Source organism: Monodelphis domestica, chromosome 1 (genome assembly GCF_027887165.1).
Source record: "Monodelphis domestica isolate mMonDom1 chromosome 1, mMonDom1.pri, whole genome shotgun sequence".
NCBI lineage: Eukaryota > Metazoa > Chordata > Mammalia > Didelphimorphia > Didelphidae > Monodelphis > Monodelphis domestica.
In genome coordinates this window covers 201522571-201548814 of record NC_077227.1, presented here as the reverse complement: position 1 = coordinate 201548814, position 26244 = coordinate 201522571, and the positions used below count along the sequence as shown (strand labels likewise).

The 26244-nt window shown below is 35.6% G+C and overlaps 1 protein-coding gene across 8 annotated transcripts in view; it reads left to right on the top strand.

Moving 5' to 3' along the window:
* Nucleotides 1-26244, top strand: part of FSIP1 (fibrous sheath interacting protein 1) — a 305434-nt gene that overhangs the window by 107749 nt on the left and 171441 nt on the right. For all 8 annotated transcript variants that reach the window (XM_056810251.1, XM_056810246.1, XM_056810248.1 and 5 more), the window contains one exon: nt 17402-17539. In XM_056810251.1, the coding sequence (XP_056666229.1) occupies nt 17402-17539 (138 nt within the window). The remainder of the gene's footprint in view (nt 1-17401; nt 17540-26244) is intronic.

Below are 26244 nucleotides of genomic sequence, written 5' to 3'. Positions count from 1 at the left end.
AAGCTGTCTGAAATTGAAGTTGTCTGCTATTTCATTGTGTATTTTGTTTCATTAGGGTTATATGACTTCAGAAATTTCTTCATTATTTAGCTGAGAAGGTGCTTGAGCCTTTTTAGATGGGCATGGTTATAAGTTCATATCAGCTCTGCTGGTGGTTTGGTATAAGGTTCTTTAATGCTTAAACCTGAGAATTGCAAAATTCAGGGTGAAAGACTTACTTCACATCAGCTAGAATGGGAAAGTTTACAAATTACATTAAGAAAGTTACATTCCACCTAAATTTATTTAGCTGTATTGAAGTCTAGTCTCAACTTGGTAGCAAAGATCTGTAGAACCCAATGTCCTTCTGGACATTTGGAAGCCAACCATCACGTGCACTGAAAAAGTGCTCTTTGGCACCAATTCTGGGCCATATTGGCTTTAGTAAACTCATTTAAGAACATAGTAAATCTCATTTTAAGAACAGAGGGGAAGGGTGGTTCCAGGCATCTTGACTTAGCTCTTAAGGCTCTCTCCATCCATCTTTTGACTTACTCCTCTGCTGCTGCAAAGCTTTCCCATAACTTGTGAAACTCTAGAATATGGTTGCTGAGGAAATGAGATCACTCCTTGACAATGTTTATATTATAGTAGTAGTTTATAGGAAGACATGTGATTATGAAAATTGTTGTTATACTTGGAATAACATATATTAAAGTTATACCTTGAACTGTTCTAGTTTTAACAGACTGGGTTGAGGGATTTAAGAGATCAATCTGTAATACTTATTTTCAATCACATGAGAGTATTAATAACTGAATGCAGCCTTAAGCAATGGCTAGTGAAACTTACTGTTTAAGAATAAATTTTATGGAATTTATTATTATTTTGAGCTTGTTTCCTTGTATGATCTTTGGGAATTTCACTGAACCAATGATCCAAAATGCCACCAGTCCAATGGAAGTGGCATTTGCTAACTGCTACAAGTGGATTTCTGTCTCAGGAAAGAGACAATCAGGAGAGCAATTTTTGATATGACTCAATTTCCCTGGGGTAATATTTCCTTTTGAACAGAAAATTTTCCCAATTTGCTAATTCTGAACTTGGCTGTGCCATTCTGTCAATATAATTGATGGCTGTGCCATTCTGTCAACATAATTGACAGCCTATATGATTCTTTCTATATTTTCTATAGAAATTTCTATAATCATGGTAGGTGGTCAGTAGATAATATGAACACAAAATTAAATCTTTATCTCTAATAAAGTAATGGTGGAACACAACTAGGTTACTAACTATAATAAGATGCTAGTATGTAAGATGTAAATTATTCAACCTGATGTAATAATTCTTTCTATGTTCTAAGCAACTAAGTTAAGAAGTATTGGGGTTTTTAATCTGCCAATTTAACAATTAAATCTTTATGTATAAGATTAGGTCCTTGAAATAAAGTTATATATAGAGCATGCTCTGAAATGCAAGCAAATTGTATAAGAGTTGCCTTAAAAATGTTCTCATGTTTAGAGAGTGTTTAAGAGCAGTGGCATATGTAGGTGTAATATTTATTTCATTTGAATATTATTAATAACTGAACATGTTTTACTATAGACAAATTTGGATAATTACTTAGCTTCTTTACATATCCTATCCTAGGTCTTTTGCTACAGTTGAACCAAAAATAAGTATCTTTTAGGTAAATTCATTTGTGTGGCCATTAAACTTAGGTATAGAAGTCATCTACTTGCAAAGAGTGTTGTTACCTATGTACTCATGTATAGGATTAGATTATTAGCAGCAAATAAATTAGCAGCAAATTCCCAAGAGGGGAATGGGTTGCTGGAGTGAACAGTTAGAGTGACAATTTTCTGAGAAAACAACAAAAGTAGATGATTATACAGATCAAATATAAATTATTCTATTGGGGTACAAAGGCCTTGAGTATATTTTAATAACAAGTTCTATAAACTGGGTTCAGAATTTTATATATGTAGAGTTGTATTATTTACCTTCTGCATAAATCAGGCAGTTTAAGAAGGTTAGTTAGATCCTGATTTCTCAGTTATTTAAATTTCCCAATTATTTCAGTATAACGATTTGCTAACATATCACAGGGTAATTATAGGTAATAAAAACTTAAATTCTCCAAAGTTTCATGTGAATTATAGGTTATTTTAACAGAAACATCCAGGAAACTCTACAAGTGACCTGAACCAAGGAAGCAGATTTTCTAGGACTGTGTTGGCAAACCTTTGGACTTGTGCTAGAGCATACTGGAGGTGTTGCTCCCTCACCCTCTTCACTCACATATCACACTCACAAACATTCCAGATGTTTCCAGAAGACCAAATGACTAACTTCATTAGGTGATGTTTTCAGAAACCATATAACTGCATGAGACATCTAAGCCCTAAAATATGATGAACTGGTGAAATAGACTAGGGGAATGATTTACTAAGAGACTAAATATTTATTCCTTCCCCATCTGTTGCTAACTTTGTAAGTCCTGTTTTTTGGATGGGACTTCCCCATGATTCCTGTCAATGCATTATCAGTCTCTCTCCCTCTTACCCATATACTGTTCCCATCACGGTAAATGACATAATCCTCATAATTAACAACCCTTGATGAAATTCCTTCAGGTCTTTTTGTACACTGAGGGGTAAATATATTGAGTACCATTTTGTAATTGTCATGTCAGATAGTGATTCATTAGAGAAATTGTGTTTTTTAGTGAATCAAAGAGGGGAATGAGGAAAATCAATATTATTATTATAGTTATGTGGTATTATTTAATAACCCATATTGCCCTTTAATCCATCCTATTCCCCACTTTTGTTTATATATAAAAAATTACAAATGAACTTTTTTGCACTTGCCTGTCATCAAATAAAAGAAAAGGTCTTTTGATTTCTCTCCCCTCACCGATTTTTCCATTCTTTAACATTATTTTCTTTCTCTCCTTTGTTCTCTTCCCTCTAAGATTTTAATACTTCTTCCAAGGATTATAAATTAATCATGTTTGGTTTGATTATTTGTTTTTTGAGCGTGGGGTAGGTAAATGGTAGAGTGTCTCATCTCTTTAGTTTTATAGTTGGAGGGGATGGTGGTCCTAAAAAATTGGATGTCATAATTTCAAATTTCTTTTTGAGTGATTTTTATGTCCTGTTTTCACACTGAAGGACACATATTAATTAAAAAAATTTATACATATATGTATAAACAGAAGTACCACCTTGGACTGGGTTCCTCCCCAGGGAATGGCTTTCCTGTCCTGTTTTTCCTCTTCAAAGCCAGGGGTGACTTTGTCTCCAGGGGCAGGACTAACAGGAGTTGAGAGATCATGATTGGGTGATTCTATTTTTCTAGACAAGATTACTAGAGGTAATTGAATCTTATGAAGCAGTTAACATTAATTGTCAGAGAGAACATGATCAGGCACACCAGCCCACTCTCCCCAGTTGTAGCTAATCATAAGGCTTTTCCATTGAGTAACTCCCTCCCCCCCTCCTTTCCCCCCTTCACCCTTTTTGGAGTCTCAATAAATATGGTCTTTTTAGTTCCATCAGAGTTTCTGAGCCACTGAGATGGGGACAATTTGACCCATATTATTAACAGTTATATGAGTCTCTGTCAAATATGTATTTTACCTGGCAAATGCCTCAATTTACCTTTGACTCATTTTTACTTGCTACATCACACTAGACATGACCATCTCAGGATTGTTGCTGACTCCTCTATCTCACTGTTCCTTACCCCACATATCCAATCAGTAGTCATATTTTCAGGTTTCCACTTCTATTATATCTTTCAAACCTGACCTCTCTACTCAGACAGCTATCAGCTTATTTAAGGCCTTTATTATCTTACTCTGTGATCATTGCAATAACCTTCTCATTGCTCTCTACATTGTGATCTATCCAAAGTAGCTTTCTCTCTGTTCCATACACAAAATGGTCCATCTTTTATCTCCAAGCTTTTGGATTATTCCTACCCAGTGCTTTGAATTCTCTCCCCTCTCCCCTGTGCCTCATAAAATACTTATCTTTGTATGGGATGCAGCTCCACAATACTTTATACATATGCGAAGCCTTTTTTGTTCCATTAAATTACTAATGCCATCCCTTTCAAACTGCTTTGTACATAGCTACTTTGTATTTATTCTGTATGTTCTTTTATATGTATTTGTTGCCTCCACCATTAAAATGTAATCTCCTTGCAGGTAGGAATTATTTAATTCATTGTACTTGATCCCTAGCATGCAGTATAGTGCCTAGTATATAGAAGACACTTAATTCTTGAAGTACTTTAATATTCAAGTAAATATTAAAACACTTGAATATTAAATAAATAAATAATTGGTTGACTATTAGGCAAAAACACAGAGCAGAAACCAGACACAGGTTTATAATCCCCCAATTGAGGTTCCCCTCTTTCCCTCCCAACTATCACAATAAATCTGAGATAATGAGAAACTGAGGCACAAAAGGTCTAAACTATTTATTTTTTGGAAAGGCTAGCAATTACTAGTAATGGAGATCAGTGGTCACTCAGTAAATAAAGACCTGTAATACGGTCAGATCAGCTTTTTTTATACAGTTTAAAGGTTGCATAAAGTTCAGAGGACACCTCCCCCCTTCCCACACACATACCCTGAAACCAAGATTGTGATTGGGTCTTAATTACATTAGTGAACCATCTGACCAAGAGTCTCTATTGGGGCAACAAGAAAACCTAAATTTGGTCAACATCTTTTTGGAAGAATTCATGACCATTAACTGCAATTCCCTGCCCCTTCCTCCTTATCAGAGACTTTCCAGAGTTCATGACATTATGAAGGGGACACAGATTTAGTAATTTTTCTATAACATTATCCAGAAGATTCCTTATTGTAAGAAGGGATTATTTGAATGATAAATGATAACTAAAGATCAAGGCTTCTCCCTTTCTCCCTTCCTCCCTTTCAGGACCCTTTCCTCCCTTCCTCCTCCCTTCATCCCTCCCCTTTTAATTACTTCTTCTGTTGGTCTTTCTAAATCAACTCAGTTTGAGTTTTATGGTCGCAAATAAAATATTCTTTCTCTAAGAATAAGTAAGGGATTTATTGGGGAAGAAGGGAATGATAGGGAAATGGAAGGAAAGAGGGTTTGGGGTTTCCCTGACACTAGAATAATTCCTAGGTTGAAGGATAGTGAAATATAGTTCAGTTTGGGAAAATGGGCTGATAGGTCTGGAAGTCACTATATCACAGCAGAGAAATCAGAGAGAGCTGCATTTTGTCCTTCTTTCTTTCTGTCTCAAAAGCAAAGAGACCTCAGACTCTTTTCTGTCTCAAAAGCCCAAAGACACTCCTCTCCTTTCTGTCTCCAAAGCAGAGATAGCTTCTTCATTCTGTCTCAAAAGCCAAGAGACCCTTCCTCCTGTTTCAAAAGCAGAGTCCAGACTTCAGTTGGTCAGATCTTTTTTTTCCAACTGTCTCTCCTGGTCACATTTCAAATAGAATGTTCTCATTTGAATGACAGGTCAGCAGTCCCAGCTTCTCCAGCTCCGTTGCAAACCATTCCCAATTTCTCACTTCCACATTGCATACTACTTTCTTCCTATGGAGTTCTTAACTAGGAAAATATCTTGTGATCAGATTAAGTCATCTTTCATCCATCTTTCTTATTTCTCTCATAGGAATTGACATGCTTGTTTACTGAGAGTTGGGCATTAAATCTGTATAATAATAATGTAAGCCTAAATCCTTAAAGCTTGGTTCCAATGGAAACTGTTATGATTACCAAAACTTTAAACTATAAATCAGTAATCAATTTCACACACCTAACTATACTGTCATTTGGGAGTTATCAGCTATTCCTTGTTTTCAGAAATTAACTCATATGTCTTGATACAATCAACAGCTGGGAAAGAGAAGAGAGAGAGTGAGTGAGTGCATATATACTGAGTTAGCAGCTTTTTTTTGCTCAGTGGGCATTAGAGAATAGTTGGATCATTCCAGACCTCCTGTTTCTTCAAAACCAACATAGCACACATAGTTGGCCCCAAGAAAGCCAGGCAATTCTGTGCAACCTCATTACATTGATAGGTGAACTAAAATATGATCTCCTTTGGGTGGAAATCATTTCATTCCCCCCCTTTTATCTCTAGCACCTAGCATTGTACCTGGACAATAATAGATGCTTAATAAATGCTTATTGAGAGATTAGCCTCATAAACTTTTTGAGAATTATAGTTGATCTGTATTTTGTGGGCCAAGGTACCTGTTCATATAAATGGCATATATTTTTAAAATTTTATTTTCTTTCTCACTAAATGACATATTAGTGACATCAAGTCACAATCTGAAAACAAATTCACAGACAAAAATGGTTCTGAAAAGTGACAAAACATAGAAGAGTTTATTTTTTTTAAGTTTTGGAAATTTTTATTTAATTAATCAATTTAGAATATTTTCCCATGGTTATGAGATTCTTGTTCTTTCCCTCCACTACCCCCACTTCCCTCCCATAGCTGATGCACAATTCTACTGGGTTTTACGTGTGTCATTGATCAAGAACTATTTCCATATTATTCATATTTGCACTAGCATGATAATTTAGAGTCTATATCCCCAATCATATCCCCATCGATCCATGTGATCAAAGAGTTGTTTTTCTTCAGTGTTTCTATTCCCACAATTCTTTCTCTGCATGTGGATGGTGTTCTTTCTCATATGTCTCTCCAAATTGTCCTGGATCATTGCATTGCTGATAGTAGAGAAGTCCATTACATTCGATTATACCACTGTGTATCAATCTTTGTGTATAATGTTCTCCTAGTTCTGCTCCTTTCACTCTGCATCAATTCCTGGAGGTCATTCCAGTTCACATGAAATTCTTCCAGTTTATTATTCCTTTGAGCATAATAGTTTTCCATCACTAACATATACCACAATTTGTTCAGCCATTCCCCAATCGAAGGACATCCTCTTATTTTCCAATTTATTGCCACCACAAAGAGTGCAGCTATGAATGTTTTGGTACAAGTCTTTTCCCCTATTATCTCTTTGGGGTACAAACACAGCAGTGCTATGGCTGCATCAAAGGACAGGCAGTCTTTTAGTGCCCTTTGGGAATAGTTCCAAATTGCCATCCAGAATGGTTGGATCAATCCACAACTCCACCAGCAATGTGTTAATGTCCCAATTTTGCCACATCCCCTCCAACATTTATTACTTTCCTTTGCTGTCATTTTAGCCAATCTGCTAGGTGTGAGGTGGTACCTCAGAATTGTTTTGATTTGCATCTCTCTGATTATCAGAGATTTAGAACACTTTTTCATGTGCTTATTAATATTTTTGATTTCTTTATCTGAAAATTGCCTATTCATGTCCCTTGCCCATTTATCAATTGGGGAATGGCTTGATTTTTTTTTTGTACAATTGATTTAGCTCTCTATAAATTTGAGTATTAGACCTTTGTCAGAGGTTTTTGTTATAAAGATTGTTTTCCAATTTGTTGCTTGCCTTCTAATTTTGGATGCATTGGTTTTGTTTGTACAGAAACTTTTTAATTTAATTTAATCAAAATTATTTATTCAAAATTTTTTAGTTTTTCCTAACTCCAGCTTGGTCTTAAAATCTTTCCTTTCCCAAAGATTTGACAGGTATACTATTCTGTGTTCACCTAATTTACTTATAGTTTCCTTCTTTATATTCAAGCCAATCACCCATTCTGAGTTTATCTGGGTTTAGGGTGTGAGGTGTTGATCTAAACCTAATCTCTCCCATACTATTTTCCAATTTTCCCAGCAGTTTTTGTCAAATAGTGAATTTTTGTCCCAAAAGCTGGGATCTTTGGGGTTATCATAGACTGTCTTACTAAGGTCATTTACCCCAAACACATTCCACTGACCCTCCCTTCGTTCTCTTAGCCAGTGCCATATTGTTTTGATGACCACTGCTTTATAATACAGTTTAAGATCTGGTACTGCTAGGCCACCTTCCTTCACATTTTTTTTCATTATTTCCCTGGATATTCTCGATCTTTTGTTCTTCCAAATGAACTTTGTTATGGTTATTTCTAAATCAGTAAAAAAAAAGTTTCTTAGTAGTTTGATGGGTATGGCACTAAATAAGTAAATTAGTTTGGATAGGATTGTTACTTTTATTATGTTAGCTCATCCTATTCATGAGCAATTAATGTTTTTCCAATTATTTAGATTTAGTTTTTATTGTATGGAACATGTTTTGTAGTTGTGTTCATACAGTTCCTTTGTTTGTCTTGGCAGATAAATTCCTAAGCATTTTAGACTGTCTAGCACGATTTTAAATGGAATTTCTTTTTCTAACTCTTGCTGCTGAGATGTATTGGAAATATATAGAAATGCTGATGACTTATGTGGATTTATTTTGTATCCTGCAACTTTGCTAAAGTTGTTGATTAGTTTCACTAGCTTTTTAGTTGATTCTCTAGGATTCTTTAAGTAGGGCATCATATCATCTGCAAAGAGTGATAGCTTGGTCTCCTCATTGCCTGTTTTAATACCCTCAATTTCTTTTTCTTCTCTAATTGCTATTGCTAGTGTTTCTAGTACAATGTTAACTAATAGAGGTTAAATAAATAATGGGCACCCTTTTATCACTCCTGATCTTATTGAGAATGCTTCTAATTTATCCCCATTGTAGATGATGCTTGCTGATGGTTTTAGATACATAGTATTTATTATTTTGAGGAAAGGCCCTTCTATTCCTGTACTTTTTTAGTGTTTTCAATAGGAATGAGTATTTCATTTTGTCAAAGCCTTTTTCTGCATCTATTTAGATAATCATGATTTTTGTTGGTTTCCTTGTTGATATGGTCAATTATGTGGATGGTTTTCCTAATATTGAAACATCCGTGCTTTCCTGGTATAAATCCTACCTGGTCATAGTGAATAACTTTCGTGATCACTTGCTGGATTCTTTTTGCTCATATTCTATTTAAGATTTTTGTATCTATATTCATTAAAGAGATTGGTCTATAGATTTCTTTCTCTGTTTTTTTGACCTGCCTGGCTTTGGAATCAGTACTACATTTGTGTCATAAAAGGAATTCAGTAGAACTCCCTCTTTGCTTATTATGTCAAATAGTTTGTATAGTATTGGTATTAGTTGTTCCTTGAATATTTGATAGAATTCACTGGTGAATCCATCAGGCCCTGGGGATCGTTTCTTAGGGAGTTTTTTGATGACTTTGTTTAATTTCTTTTTCTGATATGGGATTATTTAAGTATTCTCTTTCTTCTGTTAATCTAGCAATTTATATTTTTGTAAATGTTCATCCATATCACCTAGATTGCCATCTTCATTGCCATATAATTGGGCAAAATAGTTTTTAATGATTGCCTTAATTTCCTCTTCATTACAGGTGAGGTCTCCCTTTTCATCTTTGATAGTGTTAATTTAGTTTTCTTCCCTTTTTTTATTAGATTGACTAGTACTTTGTCTTTTATTTATTTTTTCAAAGTACAAGCTTCTAGTCTTATTTATTAATTCAATAGTTCTTTTACTTTTGATTTTATTGATCTCTCCTTTAATTTTTAGGATCTCTAATTTGGTTTTCATCTGGGGATTTTAAATTTGTTCACTTTTAAGGTTTTTTAAATTTGTATGCCCAATTCATTGATCTCTTCCCTCCCTAATTTGTTGATAAATGCACTGAAGGATATGCATTTCCCCCTGTCTACTGCTTTGGCTGCATCTCATAGATTTTGAAAGGATGTCTCATCGTCATTTTCATCAATGAAATTATTGTTTTGATGATTTTTTCTTAAATAATTGATTTTAGAGAATTGTTTAATTTCCAATTAGTTTTTTATTTGCCTCTCCATGCACCCTTTGTGATTATTATTTTTATTGCATTATGATCTGAAAAGGTTGCTTTATTATTTCTGCTCTTTTTCACTTGTTTGCCATGTTTTTATGCCCTACTACATGATCAATCTTTGTGAATGTACCATGTGCTGCTGAGAAGAAGGTGTATTCCTTTTTGTCCCTATTTATTTTTCCCCACATATCTATTAACTCTAGTTTTTCCAAGATTTCATTCACATCCCTTACCTCTTTCTTGTTTATTTTTGTTTTGATTTATCTAGATATGATAGAGGAAGGTTCAGGTCTCCCACTAGTATAATTTTACTATCTATTTCCTCCTTCAACTCCACTAGTTTCTCCTTTAGAAATTTTGATGCTATACCATTTGGTGCATACATTTTGAGTACTGATATTTCCTCATTGCCTTTCGTCCTACATACTGCTTTTCATCAGGATGCATTTGCCTTCCCTGTCTTTTTTAATGTGATCTATTTTTACTGTGACTTTGTCAGATCATGATTGCGACTCCTGCCATCTTTTTCTCAGTTGATGGCCAATAGATTTTGCTCCATCCTTTAAACTTTACCCTATGTGTGTCTACCTGCTTCAGGTGTGTTTCTTGTAGACAACATATGGTAGAATTTTGGTTTCTAATTCACTTATTTGCTTCTGTTTTATGGGTGAGTTCATCCCATTCACATTCAGAGTTATAATTACCACCTGCGAATTCCCCAATATTTTTATTTCCTCTCCTAGTCTTGCCCTTTCTTCTTTCACTATTTCCTTCTACACCAGCATTTTGTTTTTAGTCAGTTCCCCCTATTTTCCACACTTACTTTACTTCCCTTTCTCTCCCCCATTTTATTCCCATCTTATTTTCTTTAGAATCTTTTTAAACTTCCCACACACATTCCCTCCCTTGTATTGCTTCCCTCCCCAATCAGGCCATTTGTTACCCTTCTACTTCTTTATAGGGCAGAAATCAGTTCTCTGCCCCAATGGATCTGATTGTTCTTCCCTCTTTGAGTCAATTTCAATGCACGTAAGAATTAATTTTTCCTGCCTCCAACCTCTTTCTCTTCCAGTGTATTGGTGTTCTCCCCTGCTTTCGCTATGTGCTTCTTCATGAAATATAAATTTACCTCATTTTGTATCTTTTCCCATTTCTCTTAGTATTAACTTCTTTTTTTACCTCTAGTTTCATATATATGTATATATCTTGAAATTTTGTCCTATACAGTTTGTCACTTTTCCCTCTAAATATAATTCTTCTAGTTACTCAGGTGATAATAACAATTTTTAACAGTAACCAGTATCATCTTTTCTTATAGGATACAAATCATTTGAACTGATTGAGTCCCTTTAAAAAAAGTGTTTTTTTTCCACTTTCTTAGTTACCTTTTGGTGATTCTCTTGAGTTCTGTGTTTGGGTATCAAATTTTCTGTTTAAGTTCAGTCTTTTCTTTATGAATGCTTGGAAGTCTTTTATTAAGTGACCATACTTTCTCTTGCAAGAATATAGTCAGTTTTGTTGGGTAGTTGATTCTTGGTTATAGGTCTAGTTTCTTTGCTTTCGGGAATATCATATTCCATGCCTTCCAGGTACCTTCAGAGTAGATGCAGCCTGATCCTGTGTTAACCTAACTGTGGTTCCATAGTATCTGATTTACTTCTTAGGAGCTTATAATATTTTTTCCTTAGTCTGGTAGTTCTTGAATTTGGCTATAACATTCCTGGGTGTTGTCAATTCGGAATTAAATATAGGAGGTGATCTGTATATTCTTTCAATCTCCACTTTTCCCTCTTGCTTGAGAATTTTGGGGCAGTTTTCTTGGATAATTTCTGTAGAATGATGTCCAGGCTTTTTCTTTCGTCATGATCTTCCAGTAGTTCAATAATTCTTAAATTGTCTCTCTTGGATCTATTTTCAAGTTCTGATATTCTGTGAATGAGGTGTTTCATATTTTCCTCATTTTTTTTCATTCTTTTGATTTTGTTTTATAGATTCTTGCTCCCTTATGAAGTAATTTGCTTCTAGTATTCTAGTTTTTAAAGATTGAATTTAATCCCTGGGTTTTTGGTCATCCTTCTCCTTCTAATCTTTCATCTTCTTTGCCTCATTTTCAAACTGGTTAATTTTGGCTTTCAGAACACTATTTTCCATTTCCATATGACTTATTTTGCTTTTTTATGTTCTTTTCCCAGTTGTATTCAGCCTCTCTTAGTTGTTTTTTGAATTTTATTTTGAGTTCTTCCAAAGTCTGTCAAATTCCCTGGAGTTTCTGTGTTTTTGCTTGGTGTTCCTTGGTCTTCCTCTGTACCATATGCTCTTTGTTCATTACCTGGGTAGAAGCTGTCGATTGTAATTTCTTTTTTCTTTTTCTGTTGTTTTCTCATATTTCCCCCCTTCTTTCTCCCCTGTAATTTCCTGTATTAAATTGCTCCTCTCATAATTTGCTGGATCTGCAGGTTTGGGCTGTTCTATCCTGAAGAGGCTTCTTTGCTCTGCTGATTGACTAGTTCAGGCTGATGGTATTGATAAACCCTGAGGCCAGATCTTCCCCAGCTGGCAGCAGAAGCTGAAAAGGAGCCAGACTTCCCACTCTGTTATCAAGTTGTAGACTGTAGTGGTTGCTGCCTTCACCTTTAGAGCTTAGTCAGAGAGGCTCTCAGAGCACTCTATGTGGGAGGGGTGTTGGAGCTTGAACTTCTCTGCCCTCTGAAGGCTTTTTACCTACTCTATTGATAAGAGTAAGTCAGAAAGAAGTTGATCTACAAAGCTGGATGTGTTCTGAGGCCAACACCTCAAGAAGGGGGTGGTGCAAGATGGAGTGTCTTGGCTGTGATTAAGCTGCCCTCCCTGTGCTTCTCCTGCAGCTGCCTTCCTGCTGCCTGTGTTCAGTGCCCCAAGCCTGGCACAGCTGGGCCAGCAAGGCTCTCCATCCAGACTAGGTCCCTTGCCCACCAAGAGATTTCCATCAAAGCTGTAGACTCAGCACTGTAGGTGGGAAAGAGGTCCTGGGAACTTCCTTCTTCCCTTCTCTTGAACCCAAGTATTCAAGAATTCAGGCTTTTTTGGGGTGTACTTTTAAGTTGAGTTCATCAGGAGGGCTCCCCAGCTTTGTCCTGTTGTTAGATTTGATTTTCTGTCCCCTTGAAGCACTGTGTTTTTTATTGGTGTGGAAAGGTTTTCAGAGGTCTGGACTTTTGCTACTTCTAAGCTGTCATCTTGACTCCACCCTTTATTTTTTTTCTATAAACAAGTTTTTTTTTTGCTATTTTGTTCCTATGTTTATTTAATATTGCCTATAATTGGTACAGCTTTATATTGTGAAGTCTTTGTACTTTCGTCTTTCAATTTAACTTTGTTCAGGACTAACAGCATCATGTGCATCTTGTAAGTATTTAATAATAATTTTTTAAAAAATTTTTTCCTGTTTTATTTTATTTTACTTTATTTTATTTTAAACATTATTTTTATCTGGTCAATTTCAAACATTATTCATTAAATACAAAAATCATTTTCTTTTCCTTCCTCCCCTCCCGCCTCACCTCCCATAGCCAACTCGCGATTCCATTGGGTATCACATGTGTCCTTGATCTGAACCCATTTCCATGTTGTTGGTATTTGCGCTAGGATGTTCATTTAGAGTCTCCATCCCCGATCATATCCCCTCAGCCCCTGTAGTCAAGCAGTTGCCTTTCTTTGGTGTTTTTGTTCCCACAGTTTGTCCTCTGCTTGTGGATAGTGTTTTTTCTCATAGATCCCTGCAGGTTGTTCAGAGACATTGCATTGACACTAATGGAGAAGTCCATTACCTTCGATTGTACCACAATGTATCAGTCTCTGTGTATAATGTTTTCCTGGTTCTGCTCCTTTCACTCTGCATCACTTCCTGGAGGTTGTTCCAGTCCCCATGGAATTCCTCTACTTTATTATTCCTTTGAGCACAATAGTATTCCATCACCAAGAGATACCACAATTTGTTCAACCATTCCCCAATTGAAGGGCATCCCCTCATTTTCCAGTTTTTTGTCACCACAAAGAGCCCAGCTATGAATATTCTTGTACATGTCTTTTCCCTTATTAGCTATTTGGGGTACAAACCCAGCAGTGCTATGGCTGGGTCAAAGGGCAGACAGTCTTTTAGTGCCCTTTGGGCATAGTTCCAAATTGCCCTCCAGAATGGTTGGATCAATTCACAACTCCACAAGCAATGAATTAATGTCCCAACTTTGCCACATCCTCTCCAGCATTCATTACTTTACATAGCTATCATGTTAGCCAATCTGCTAGGTGTGAGGTGGTACCTCAGAATTGTTTTGATTTGCATCTCTCTGATTATCAGAGATTTAGAACACTTTTATTTGTGATTATTAATGGTTTTGATTCCCTTTTTTTAAACATTATTTTATTTGGTCATTTTCACACATTATTCATTGGAAACAAAGATAATTTTCTTTTCCTCCCTCCCTCCCACCACCCCTCCCATAGCAGACGCACGATTCCACTGGGTATCACATGTGTTCTTGATTCAAACCCATTTTCATGTTGTTGGTATTTGCATTAGGGTGTTCATTTAGAGTCTCTCCTCAGTCATGTCCCCTCAACTCCTGTAGTCAAGCAGTTGCTTTTCTTCGGTGTTTTTACTCCCTCAATTTGTCCTCTGCTTGTGGCTGGTGTTTTTTCTTCTGGGTAAGTCCCTGCAGAATGTTCAGGGAGGTTGTTTTGACACTAATGGAGAAGTCCATTACAATCGATTGTACCACAGTGTTTCAGTGTCTGTGTACAATCTTTTCCTGGTTCTGCTCCTTTCGCTCTGCATTACTTCCTGAAGGTTGTTCCAATCTCCATGGAATTCCTCCACCTTATTATTCCTTTTAGCACAATAGTATTCCATCACCAACATATACCATAATTTGTTCAGCCATTCCCCAATTGAAGGGCATCCCCTCATTTTCCAATTTTTTGCCACCACAAAGAGAGCAGCTATGAATATTCTTGTACAAGGCTTTTTCTTTATTATCTCTTTGGGGTACAAACCCAGCAATTCTATGGCTGGATCAAAGGGCAGACAGTCTTTTATCATCCTTTGGGCATAGTTTCAAATTGCCCTCCAGAATGGCTGGATCAATTCACAACTCTACCAGCAATGAATTAATGTCCCCACTTTGCCACATCCCTTCCAGCATTCATTACTTTCCTTTGCTGTCATGTTAGCCAATCTGCTAGCTGTGAGGTGATACCGCAGAGTTGTTTTGATTTGCATCTCTCTGATTATAAGAGATTTAGAGCACTTTTTCATGTGCTTATTAATAGTTTTGATTTCTTTATTTGAAAACTGCCTATTCATGTCCCTTGCCCATTTATCCATTGGAGAATGGCTTGATTTTCTGTACAATTGATTTAGCTCTTTATAAATTTGAGTAATTAGACCTTTGTCTGAGGTTTTTGTTATGAAGATTATTTCCCAATTTGTTGCTTCCCTTCTAATTTTAGTTACATTGGTTTTGTTTGTGCAAAACCTTTTTAATTTGATGTAGTCAAAATTATTCATTTTACATTTTGTGGCTCTTTCTAAGTCTTGCTTGGTTTTAAAACTTTTCCCTTCCCAAAGGTCTGACATGTATTCTGTTCTGTGTTCACATAATTTACTTATTGTTTCCTTCTTTACATTCAAATCATTCACCCATTTTGAGTTTACCTTGATGTAGGGTGTGAGATGTTGATCCAAACCTAATCTCTCCCACACTGTCTTCCAATTTTCCCAGCAGTTTTTATCAACTTCTGGATTTTTGTCTCAAAAGCTGGGATCTTTGGGCTTGTCATAGACTGTCTTGCTGAGGTCAGTTATCCCAAGTCTATTCCACTGATCCTCCTTTCTGTCTCTTAGCCAGTACCAAATTGTTTTGATGACTGCTGCTTTATAATATAGTTTGAGATCTGGTACTGCAAGGCCACCTTCCTTTTGTATTTTTTTTTCATTCTTTCCTTGGATATCCTTGATCTTTTGTTCTTTCAAATGAACTTTGTTATGTTTTTTTCTAGTTCAGTAAAAAAGTTTTTTGGAAGTTCAATGGGTATGGCACTAAATAGATAGATAAGTTTGGGTAGGATGGTCATTTTTATTGTGTTAGCTCATCCTACCCATGAGCTGTTAATGTTTTTCCAATTGCTCAAGTCTGGTTTTAGTTGTGTGGAAAGTGTTTTGTAGTTGTTTTCACATAGTTTCTGTGTTTGTCTTGGCAGATAGATTCCTAAGTATTTTATATTGTCTAAGGTGATTTTGAATGGAATTTCTGTTTCTAATTCCTGCTGCTGAGATGTGTTGGAGATATATAGAAATGCTGATGACTCATGTGGGTTTATTTTGTATCCTGCAACTTTGCTAAAGTTGTTGATTATTTCCACTAGCTTTTTAGTTGATTCTCTAGGATTCATTAAGTAGGCCATCATGTCATCCACAAAGAGTGATAGCTTGGCCTCCTCACTGCCAATTTTAATACCCTCAATTTCTTTTTCTTCACTAATTGCTACTGCTAGTGTTTCTTGTACAATGTTGAATAATAAAGGTGATAAGGGGCATCCTTGTTTCACTCCTGAGCTTATTGGGAATGCATCTATTTTATCCCCATTGCAGATGATGTTGGCTGATGGTTTTAGATAGATACTGTTTATTATTTTTAGGAAAGATACTTCTATTCCTATACTTTCTAGTGTTTTCAATAGGAATGAGTGTTGTATTTTATCAAAGGCTTTTCCTGCATCTCTTGAGATAATCATGTGATTTTTGTTGGTTTCCTTGTTGATATGGTCAATTATTTGGATGGTTTTCCTAATATTGAACCATCCTAATAATAATTTTTTAAAAATTCAAATCATTACCTTCTGTCTTAGAATTGACACTAAGTATCAGTTCTGAGGCAAAGTAGTGGTAAGAGCTAATAGGCAATTGTGGTTTAATGACATACCCAGGCTCACACATCTGGAAAATGTCTGAGGCCAGCTTAGACCCAAGACCTCCCTTCTCTAGGTGTGGCTCTCTATCAACTGACCTAACAGCCCCTATTTTTTGTTGACTTTATAATCAGAAGTGTTGTCCTACCTTTTGAAACACCCAACTTTGTACCATCAAATAACTTTTGGGAAACTATAAATCAAAGATTTCAATCTGTTAGTGATGATGAGGGCAGTAAGTTGTATTTATTTCTATTAAGTAGGTTCTATTTATTTGGTAAAAAATTTTTAAAAATTTTATTTACTTAGTTAATTTAGAATACTTTTCCATGGTTACAAGATTCATGTTCTTTCCCTCCCTTCCTGCTAATCCCCTCTTGTAGCTGACGTGCAATTCCACTGGGTTTTACATGTGTCATTGATCAAGTTGGTGGATACTTTTTTTTAGAAAAGAGAAGATTTTGAGATGTTATAAGTAGGCATTTGAAGATGAAGAAAAAATTATTGGTGGGGGATAATAAAGCTTACCATATAAAGAAGTAATGAGAAGCTAGAGTGCCATGTGGTTTGTTCTTGCATTAGAACAGTATATAGAAATATGCTTAATTTTTAATGTAATTTTTTTTTATCAGGAAACTGATCCTAATGATAAGAAACGTGCGAAAATGTATCCGGGGGATAAGACACTTAGAAACAACAGAGATTATCGGTATGAAAAAAATAGGCTAAAAGAGATAGATCAACAACTGAAGGATCTGGAGAAAGACATTGTAAGTCCTCATATTTTAAACTTTTTAATTTTAGTTATAACCAATTAATATGTGAAGAAAAGTACAACGAAGGAGTTGGTATTCTTTTTATACTTTGTGATGTATCAAATCAGCCTTGAAAACCAACATGGGAATTTAGAAATAAGAACTTGAATAAAAATTCAAGATTCAATCCAGTCACAAGGATTATAAATCCCTCTCCTTTGGCATATAAATGATGCAGGGAGCTGATGGAATTATCTTATCTCTTTTGGAAGCTGGCCCAGCTGCCTCAGGAAGGGAGGGAATGGAGAGATAATATGGAAAAGAATGGATTATTCCTTAATAACCCAATCCTCTGATCCAATGAAAAGTGCTGATGGGACAGGCATTGGGGGAAAGAGGATGCAAGTTGTAGTGAGCCATCATATATCTAACTGGAGAGAGATATACTTATGAGGTAATAGAAGAGAAAGTGCATGTAGCCTATGAGGGACCACTATATATCAGTCCTAGAGTGATGGGGACCAATGTACAAAAGAAAACTTTAGAATGATGAAGGTGGCTTTTTTGAACTCTTAGCACACAGAAAGGGCTTTCCCCAAATGGACTAGTTATTTGAGAACTTTTCCCTTGGGAATGGGAATGATCACAGTCAGCTAAAGGCCAAGTTGAAGAACAGCACTTTAGAAATAGCAAAGGTAGCCTTTGGTAAGCCAGTAAACACCTGTTTGGAGCTCTGGAGGGCTGTAGGATTTATGATGAAATTTGTGATGAAATAACCATACCTGCTGGGAGCTAGGGAGAGGTGCAGGCATAGAAAGTTCTGGCACATGGCAGGTGACAGTAATAGTGAACAATGATTTATGATATCTGCTGGAACACCCTATGATATGAAGTCAGAGGGATGGTGGAGGAAAGAACTGATGTGGAGGAAATCCTTTCTGGTATAGAATTGGAAGTCGTTGAAACTACTGAGAGTTGTTCTGATAGGAGATTTTGATCACTAATGGGTATTTGTAATTCCAGTGGGTTTTAATATATGTTCTATATTATTCCATTTAACTGAATAAAATTCATATTTTAAGTCCTGTGATTATGATGATTAAAAATTCTGAGAGGTTGGGGTTTTGGGTAAGAAAATCAATTTACTGATCAGTCTAGCAATAACCAATAAGTTAACTGGTAAGTGATCCAGAGACAGAGGCCTACAGCATCCTGAGGCATGAAATATAATTATTCAGCTTTTCCCCTAGGCAGTCCAAGATATCTCTAAATGGGAAATTGCTAATGAGGAGGTGTTCCAACATTTTCTTAGTCCTTTCCTGATTCCTTGGTGATGATGGAAAATTACATGCCCTGGTCATCTGATTCTAGTGTTTAGAAGAAGAAATCTGGTCCTCCCTGGTTAATTTGTGTGTCCATTCACTCCACTGTGGGCCTCAAGGACTCTGTCCTGCTGTCCATAAATATACCTAGCCTAATATGGTTTTTCTTTACTGGGCAGAATATAACTTTTTATTTGTCCTGAAATAGAATACTCTAGGGGGGAAATGTGAAAAGCATTCCTTGAATTTTCTAGAAATGAAGAAATGAGGAAAGAGTTTTAAAGGATAGAAAATTCAAAGCCAGAAATGAGAAATAATACCACATCAAAAAATAGATCCTCTCATGATTCCCTGGGATTGCAAGGAAAGATCTCATCACTGACTCTTGGAGAAATGTCAGATAGTGAAGTTACTAAAACATCTGAATAGGGACTAAGATCCAGAGAGAAGAGAAAATTGCCAAGTGTACCTGGCCCTGCTGTGTCTTTAACAGAAGGGTTGCAACCTATAGCTGGGAATAGTACTGCAATGTAATTTTTTTGAAACATGAAAAATATAATTTGCCAATATAATGGTGAGGGAAAGAAATATGCTCATCCTAGTGATGGAAGAAGGCACAGGTAAGATCATGTATGATATGAGGTGGAAACTACTCCAAGAGGCTTTTGTTGTATAGTGTGCACTAGAAGCCATTGGGATGAGTCTAGCTGATTACTCACCACGTCTTCCTGGTGCTGCTGTATGTAGCCCAGATTATCTAAGGGAAGCTGATGGAGTAAATGCTGTTGATGGATTTGTTACATTTTGGTGCCTGCAGATGGAAAATCTTTACCAGAGAAGTAGGCCCCCCTCACAAACCACAGTGGGACAGTAAATTTACTTGGTAGTAAATTTAAATACAGCTGATTATAGAGCACCTTCCTTTTTCCCTTTTGTTATCTGTGTTATGTCTAGGCTCTGGAACAAGCATGAATAAACATCTATGGACCCATGGGAAACATTCACACATCATACAAATTACAACAAGGCACACACATTGTAAAAAATGTAATAAGGCTATTTATAGTTCCTATTAGGGGAACTTGCTTCTCTTAGTCCTCTAAAGTTCTCCTTATCTTCATTTGTGCATTTGCCTCCATTATTTTCAGTAAATAAATATTAAGTACCCACTAGGTACCATGCACTGTGCTAAGTGCTGGAAATCTACTTCCCTTTAAACCTAATCACTAAAGTTCACTTAGACCACATATTATAATTAAAAGCAAAACAATCTAATTCAGAGAAGCATGGTAATTTCAGCTATAGAAACCCCAGTAGGAAAAGCTCCAAGAAATCTTACTTTCCACTTTCTAGAATGAAACTTCTCTCTACTTGCTCTTATGAGCCAGAGGGAGAAACATTAGGAATTTTGCTTGTGTAGCATAAACCTCCTGTCTGTTACAACACTCAGCCTCAGTGGGGTAGGATGGTGATCCCAGTCACTCAACGCTTGCAGAGAATGATTCTATCTTGTTTTGAGTAACTACCAGGATGAGGGCTGGACTTTTCCACTTGACTACAAGAATTCCAGCCACTGCATGTGCTGCCCTATTGCTCTGTGTTCACTCTGATTGTCTCATTTGATAGGACAGAAGGGATTGCTCACTGAGGCATATTTTTGAGATAGAGGGGGTAGTGCTTACCCTGTCTGGAGACTGAGAAAGGGAGTTACTCACACAGATATTGCTTTATTCATCTTTTCTTCTCCTTTTTGCAACCTTGTGTCCTGGTGCTTATGGGAGCATAGATTTAGATAAAGAAGAAACCTTGAAGACTGTTTAATGTTCTCTTTTGTTATATCTGTTTAGCTAATGAATCTGGCCCAGGAAAGGAAGCCACTAAATGATAGCTTGGAAATACCTTTGGGAGCTGAGCCAGTGGTCTCTCAGAGGGTGAGGGTCCTCTGCCTAAGTGTGACAGTCCAGTTGAATAATGGAGTGAGAGACACTGTATGCTTAATCCCACGTGCATAGGTATCACACAGTGTTCTGCCATTACACAGGGGTTGGTTTATTTTATAGGTTCAGTGAGTACATACTTTCTTGGCAATCATTTTTCTACATACATGTTTCCATAGAATGTAACAACAGATACGAAACCTAAGGAGATAGTCAATGAAACATTGCTATGACAGGAATAGATGAATGACATAAATACAGTGATCTGGAGGTTAGTTCTCACTGACCTAAGGGTTGACTAGTTAGGAGAATCATTGTTACTTTTGGTCAGCTTTCACAATCAATCACAATTACTTAGGAGATGGGTAATAAAATATTTTTGTAGCTAGGTAGAGGGTTAGAGGGTAATTTAATGTCAGACCAGATTTGGGGTTTTCCTCAATTTCCAAGTTGCATTTTTCTTGTGTTTTACTTGGGTACTTGGAGATATTGCTTTGGCTAGTGTAATGTAACAAACCAACAAAGTGTGTCCTATCGACCTGAGCTTGAAAGGTGATTGATGTTCTTGGCTTGCCTGGCTTGTAATGGGAGTGAATGTAACTCTGTGGAGAGGGAAAGGAGGGGAGATAGTAAGTAGTGATCTTTAGGTTTTAATTCTGTGAATTGAATCTTTTAGGGTAATAATCTGGTGGGATTAAAGTGGGATATATGTGTGTTAACCCTATAAATATTTGCTCTCATATTATTTCTCCTGTATTGTGGAGAGAACAATAATCATAACAATTCCATTAGAGAGAGAAGTCACACAGAGGGGGATTCTGTGGATGCCTTATTTTTCCAGAAAGTCGCTTTGCAACTCTGGAACTCATGCATGACCATGTCAGACAGCGTGGGCTTGATGGCTTCCCACAAAACACTATCTTAAGAATCCGACATTAGTTTCTCTTTTACTAAATTGGGAAGAAAATCTAGGTGCCCCAAATCAGTGGGTTTATACCATTTTACCACTGCCTTCTCCCTTTTAAAAAATTCCAGAAGACTCCTTGACCCAGCATGGCCCTGACAGCTATCTTTTTGATAACCCCACCAAGTCTATCCATCTCTTATTTCCTTTTCTCTTTGTAGTCTAAACATATGGAAGTTGTGTGTGTGTGTGTGCGTGTGTGTGTGTGCATGTGTGTAACAGCTGCTGCCTAATGGAATTTAAAGAATGGAAAGAAGGACTGGAACTGGAAGATAAGTAGTACTCAATCTGAATGAAACTAAAATTTTAAGGAGGAAGATCTGAACCTGAGGAGAAAAAGAGAATAAGGATTCCAGGAAAAGGAAGATAATAAGGCAAGGTAAATAAATCAAGTGAAGAAAAGGTAATAGATTAGTAAAAGAAAGAAAGTTAAATTATGTGTATCTATCAAGGTATTACATGCCTTTTTCAAAAATAAATTTTTGTTTCTTTTGGATCATTATAATTTCCCCTAGTAATCCTTTCTCTTACCTCCTAGAGATCTTCCAAGATAACAAATAATATTTTTAAAGATGAAAAAAGAGAAAGAAGATGAAAAATATCTATTTAAATGATCATTACATCAACAAAGTGAAAATATATTCAATGTAAAATACTTTCAGACCTCCCACCTTTGTAAAAGGGAGGGATGGGAGTGTTGTCTCATATCTTTTCTTTTAAGCCATGCTTGCTCTTCATAATTTTAAATTCATTTTAAATATTTTTTGTGATTCTTCTTTCCATTAATTTGTCATAGTTGTGTATATCATTTTCTTGGCTCTATTGCATTTTGCATTAGTTCATGTATTTCTTTCCATGCTTCTCTGTATTCATCATCATATATGGCACAATAACATTCCATTATATTCTTTTACTGTGATTTATCATTTCACAATCTATGGGCATCTACATTGTTTCCAAATCTTTGCTATTACAAATAATTTCTGTAGTAAATATTTTGATGTATATGGAGTCTTTCTTATTATAAATGGCTACCCTGGGGACATAAGTCTGTTAATAGAATCTTTGATGTAAAGGATATGAACATTTTAGTCACTTTATTTGCTTAATTTGAAATTGCTTTTCAGAATGGCTGTACTGATTCACAGCTCCACCAACAATGCACTGCTGTGACTATATTCTTACAACGTCTCTAACATTGACTATTTTGATCTTTAGTTATCTTTGTCAGTTTTCAGGTTGGCAAAACCTCAGAATTGTTTTGATTTAAAATTTTCTTTTATTATTAGTGATTTATAACAAACACTTATGAAAAAAATTGATTCAAAGAACCTCCCACTCATTTAGTGGCTTCCTTTTTTATCTTAGGTGCATTAAATTTTTATGTAATCAAAGTAATTCATTTAATCATTTATAATTGACTCTACAATTATTTCCTATCCAGAGCTGTGAGAGGATATATGTTATTTCCCTTAGTTCTTTTAATTATATAATTTTTAAAAATAATGAAATCACAAAACCATTTAGATTATGTTATAGTTTATGGTATACAGTGTTGGTCTAAGCCTAATTTCTATTAGACTATTTTCCATTATTAGACTGCTTTCCATTTTTTCTAGAAGTCCCTCCCCACAAATGGAGTTCTTTTCTTGGTAATTTATGTTTTCCACTTTTATTGAACACTAGGTTATTGAGTTCCATAGTTTCTGATTCTCCTGATTCGAACCTATTTTATTGATCTTTTTATTTTTAATCAGTGTCAGATGGTTGTGGTGATTGCTATTTTATAATATAGTCTGGTGGCTGGAAGTGATAGTCCCCTTTTGTCCCTACCTCTTTTCATGATTTCTCTTGATAGTCTATATCTTTTATTTTTTCCAAGTGAATGTCATTATTATTTTATTGAATCTGTAAAGTATCCCTTTGAGAATTTGATTGGTATAGCATTAATTATACTTTAACTTTGGTAGTGTCATCATTTTAATTATATTAGCATGGCATACCTGTAAATATTAAGTATTCCTTCAGCCATATAATTATTTTTTTATTTATTTTAGAAACACTTTGTAATTGAATCTACATAAGTATCTTGTATATTTTTGTAGATTGTTCTCTAGATATTTTATGCATTTTGTAGTTATTTGGAATGGAATTTCCCTTTTTATTATTGACTCTTAGATTTTATTATATATATATGTATGCTTTGATTTTGAAAGTTTACTTTGTAGTGTCCAACTTCGCTAAAGATATTTTGTCTTAGTATTTGTCTTAATAGTAATATTAATTATTTCAATCTTTGTTGATTTCTTAGGATTTTTTAAAGTAAACTATCATATCATCAGTAATTAACTATTAAAAAACAACCTGACCCCCTTACTCTTTGCTTATGATCAAACAATAAAAACTTGTAAAATAAAACATCATGATAAACATCTGGCAAAACAAATCTTTATATCAGCCATGATCCAAAACATGTCTTTCTTTGCATTTTAAGTTTATCAACATGTTTCACCTTCCTTCTCTGGACTCCTGATTTATCATTGCATCAGTCAGAATTCTAAAGTTTTTCAAAGTTGTTTTTCTCTATAATGTTATCATTTTATAAGTTCTGCTTTGGTCTTGCATTATTCAAAGAGGCCTTCCTAGCTTCCTATGAAATGGTCCATTTTATAATTTCTTATGTAATAATAATATTCTTATAGTCAATTCCCATAATTTGTTTATCCATCCTCCAATAGGAGAGCATACTAATAGTAACATTTTTTGGCTACTATGAAAAAAGCTGCTATAAATATTTTCTATTCTTAGGTCCTTTCCTTCTTTCTTTGGAATATAAGCTTTGGAATAGAATATCTGGGTCAAAGGGTATGTACAATTTAGTAAATTTTCGGTTATAGTTCCAAATTGCTTTTCAGAATGGCTGGACTAATTCATAGCTTCATCAGTAATACACATGCTCCTGTCTTCTGACAGCCCTTCCAGCCGGTTATTTTTTTCTTTTGTCATCTTTGCTAGTCTGATGCATGATCTAGTCCCTCAGATCTTCTCACCTCAGCTGAGAAGTCCTCTTATACTTCACTGTCAGTCAAGATTGGTCACTGCTTTGATCAGAGTTCAGATATCTTTCAATAGTGTTTTCTTTGTGTATCTATGGTTATTGTGTAGATTATTTTAAAAAATTCTACTTGCTTTACTTTCTATCAGCCCTTGTAGTTCTTTTCAAGTTCTCTGCATTCTTCATTTACAGTGTTTCTTTTTGTTGGATCCTCATTTTGTTTCTAGTTCTTTGCTATCACAAAAAGTACTACGATAAGAATATATCACTTTCCCCCCTTCTGCTTTTGTTCTTCTTGCGGCATATATCCAGTAGAGGCATTGTGAGGTTGTATGATTGGAAAAAGTTAGTGACTTTTCCGTATGATTTTTCAGACCAGTGGATCCATTGGTACTGCACTGTCAATGATTGTATTTGTGTGCCTGTCTTCTGTGTGCCAGGTCCTGCAATATTGACCATTTTTGTCTCTTTCAAATAGAGAATTTTTTTGGGGGGGGGAATACTAATATGCTGTGCTTGAAATAAAAAATAATAACAAATAGCTTGCTTATATACCACCAAAGAGGAATGATCTCTGAACTACTTATTGTAGTAAACATGGTGAATTTGTACAGATTCATACATATTCTTAGATCTAGTCTTAGCTTATAACCACTGGTGGACTTCATAGCATAGATGTTTGGGGCTATTTGTTCTATTTGTTGCCATGTCACAAAATGGAACTTGGCTTAATGTGCACGATGGCAGATTACTTATCTTGTAGTACCATTTAGCATATGAACTGTTAGTAGAGTGGCTTAATATATGTAGTTCGTGTTCTTTACAAGGGAATCTCAGTTTCATGTCAGCATTAATTTAGAATCATGGGTTAGTGATTTTTGTTTGATGATCTTAACAGGTCTTCTAGACCCTGCTGCTTTAGGGCAGGACTGTAGTGAGTCAATTTTTAGTTTTAAAGAACATGTCTGGTAGGGAAGAGAAAGGAACAAGCATTTATTAAATGCTATCTGCCAATCACTGTGATAAATTGGTTTACAAATATTATATCTCATTTAATCCTCACAACCCTATGAGATAGATGCTGTTATTATCCCCATTTTATAATAGAAGATTGAGGCAGACAGAGACTTGCTCAGGATCACAAAGCTAGTAATTGTCAGAGGCTGGAATGGAACACAGATTTCCTGACTGCAGAACTAGCACTCTATCTACTGTCCTGATGAAAGTACATTCATTGCAATTTTTCATATTGTTAAAGGAGTTGGAGTGTAAAACTTAATATAGTAGGGTCACTGTTACTCTCTACTCTCCTTGAGCCAAGGGCCTAAGGCTTGTTTCCCCACCAAGAGCATATTCCTTTCCTCTTTACTTGAACATAGTCAGGGAAGAAATGAGGAACCACCTCATCCTGGCTGGTTATTAGAGGCCTTTTGAATGCACCT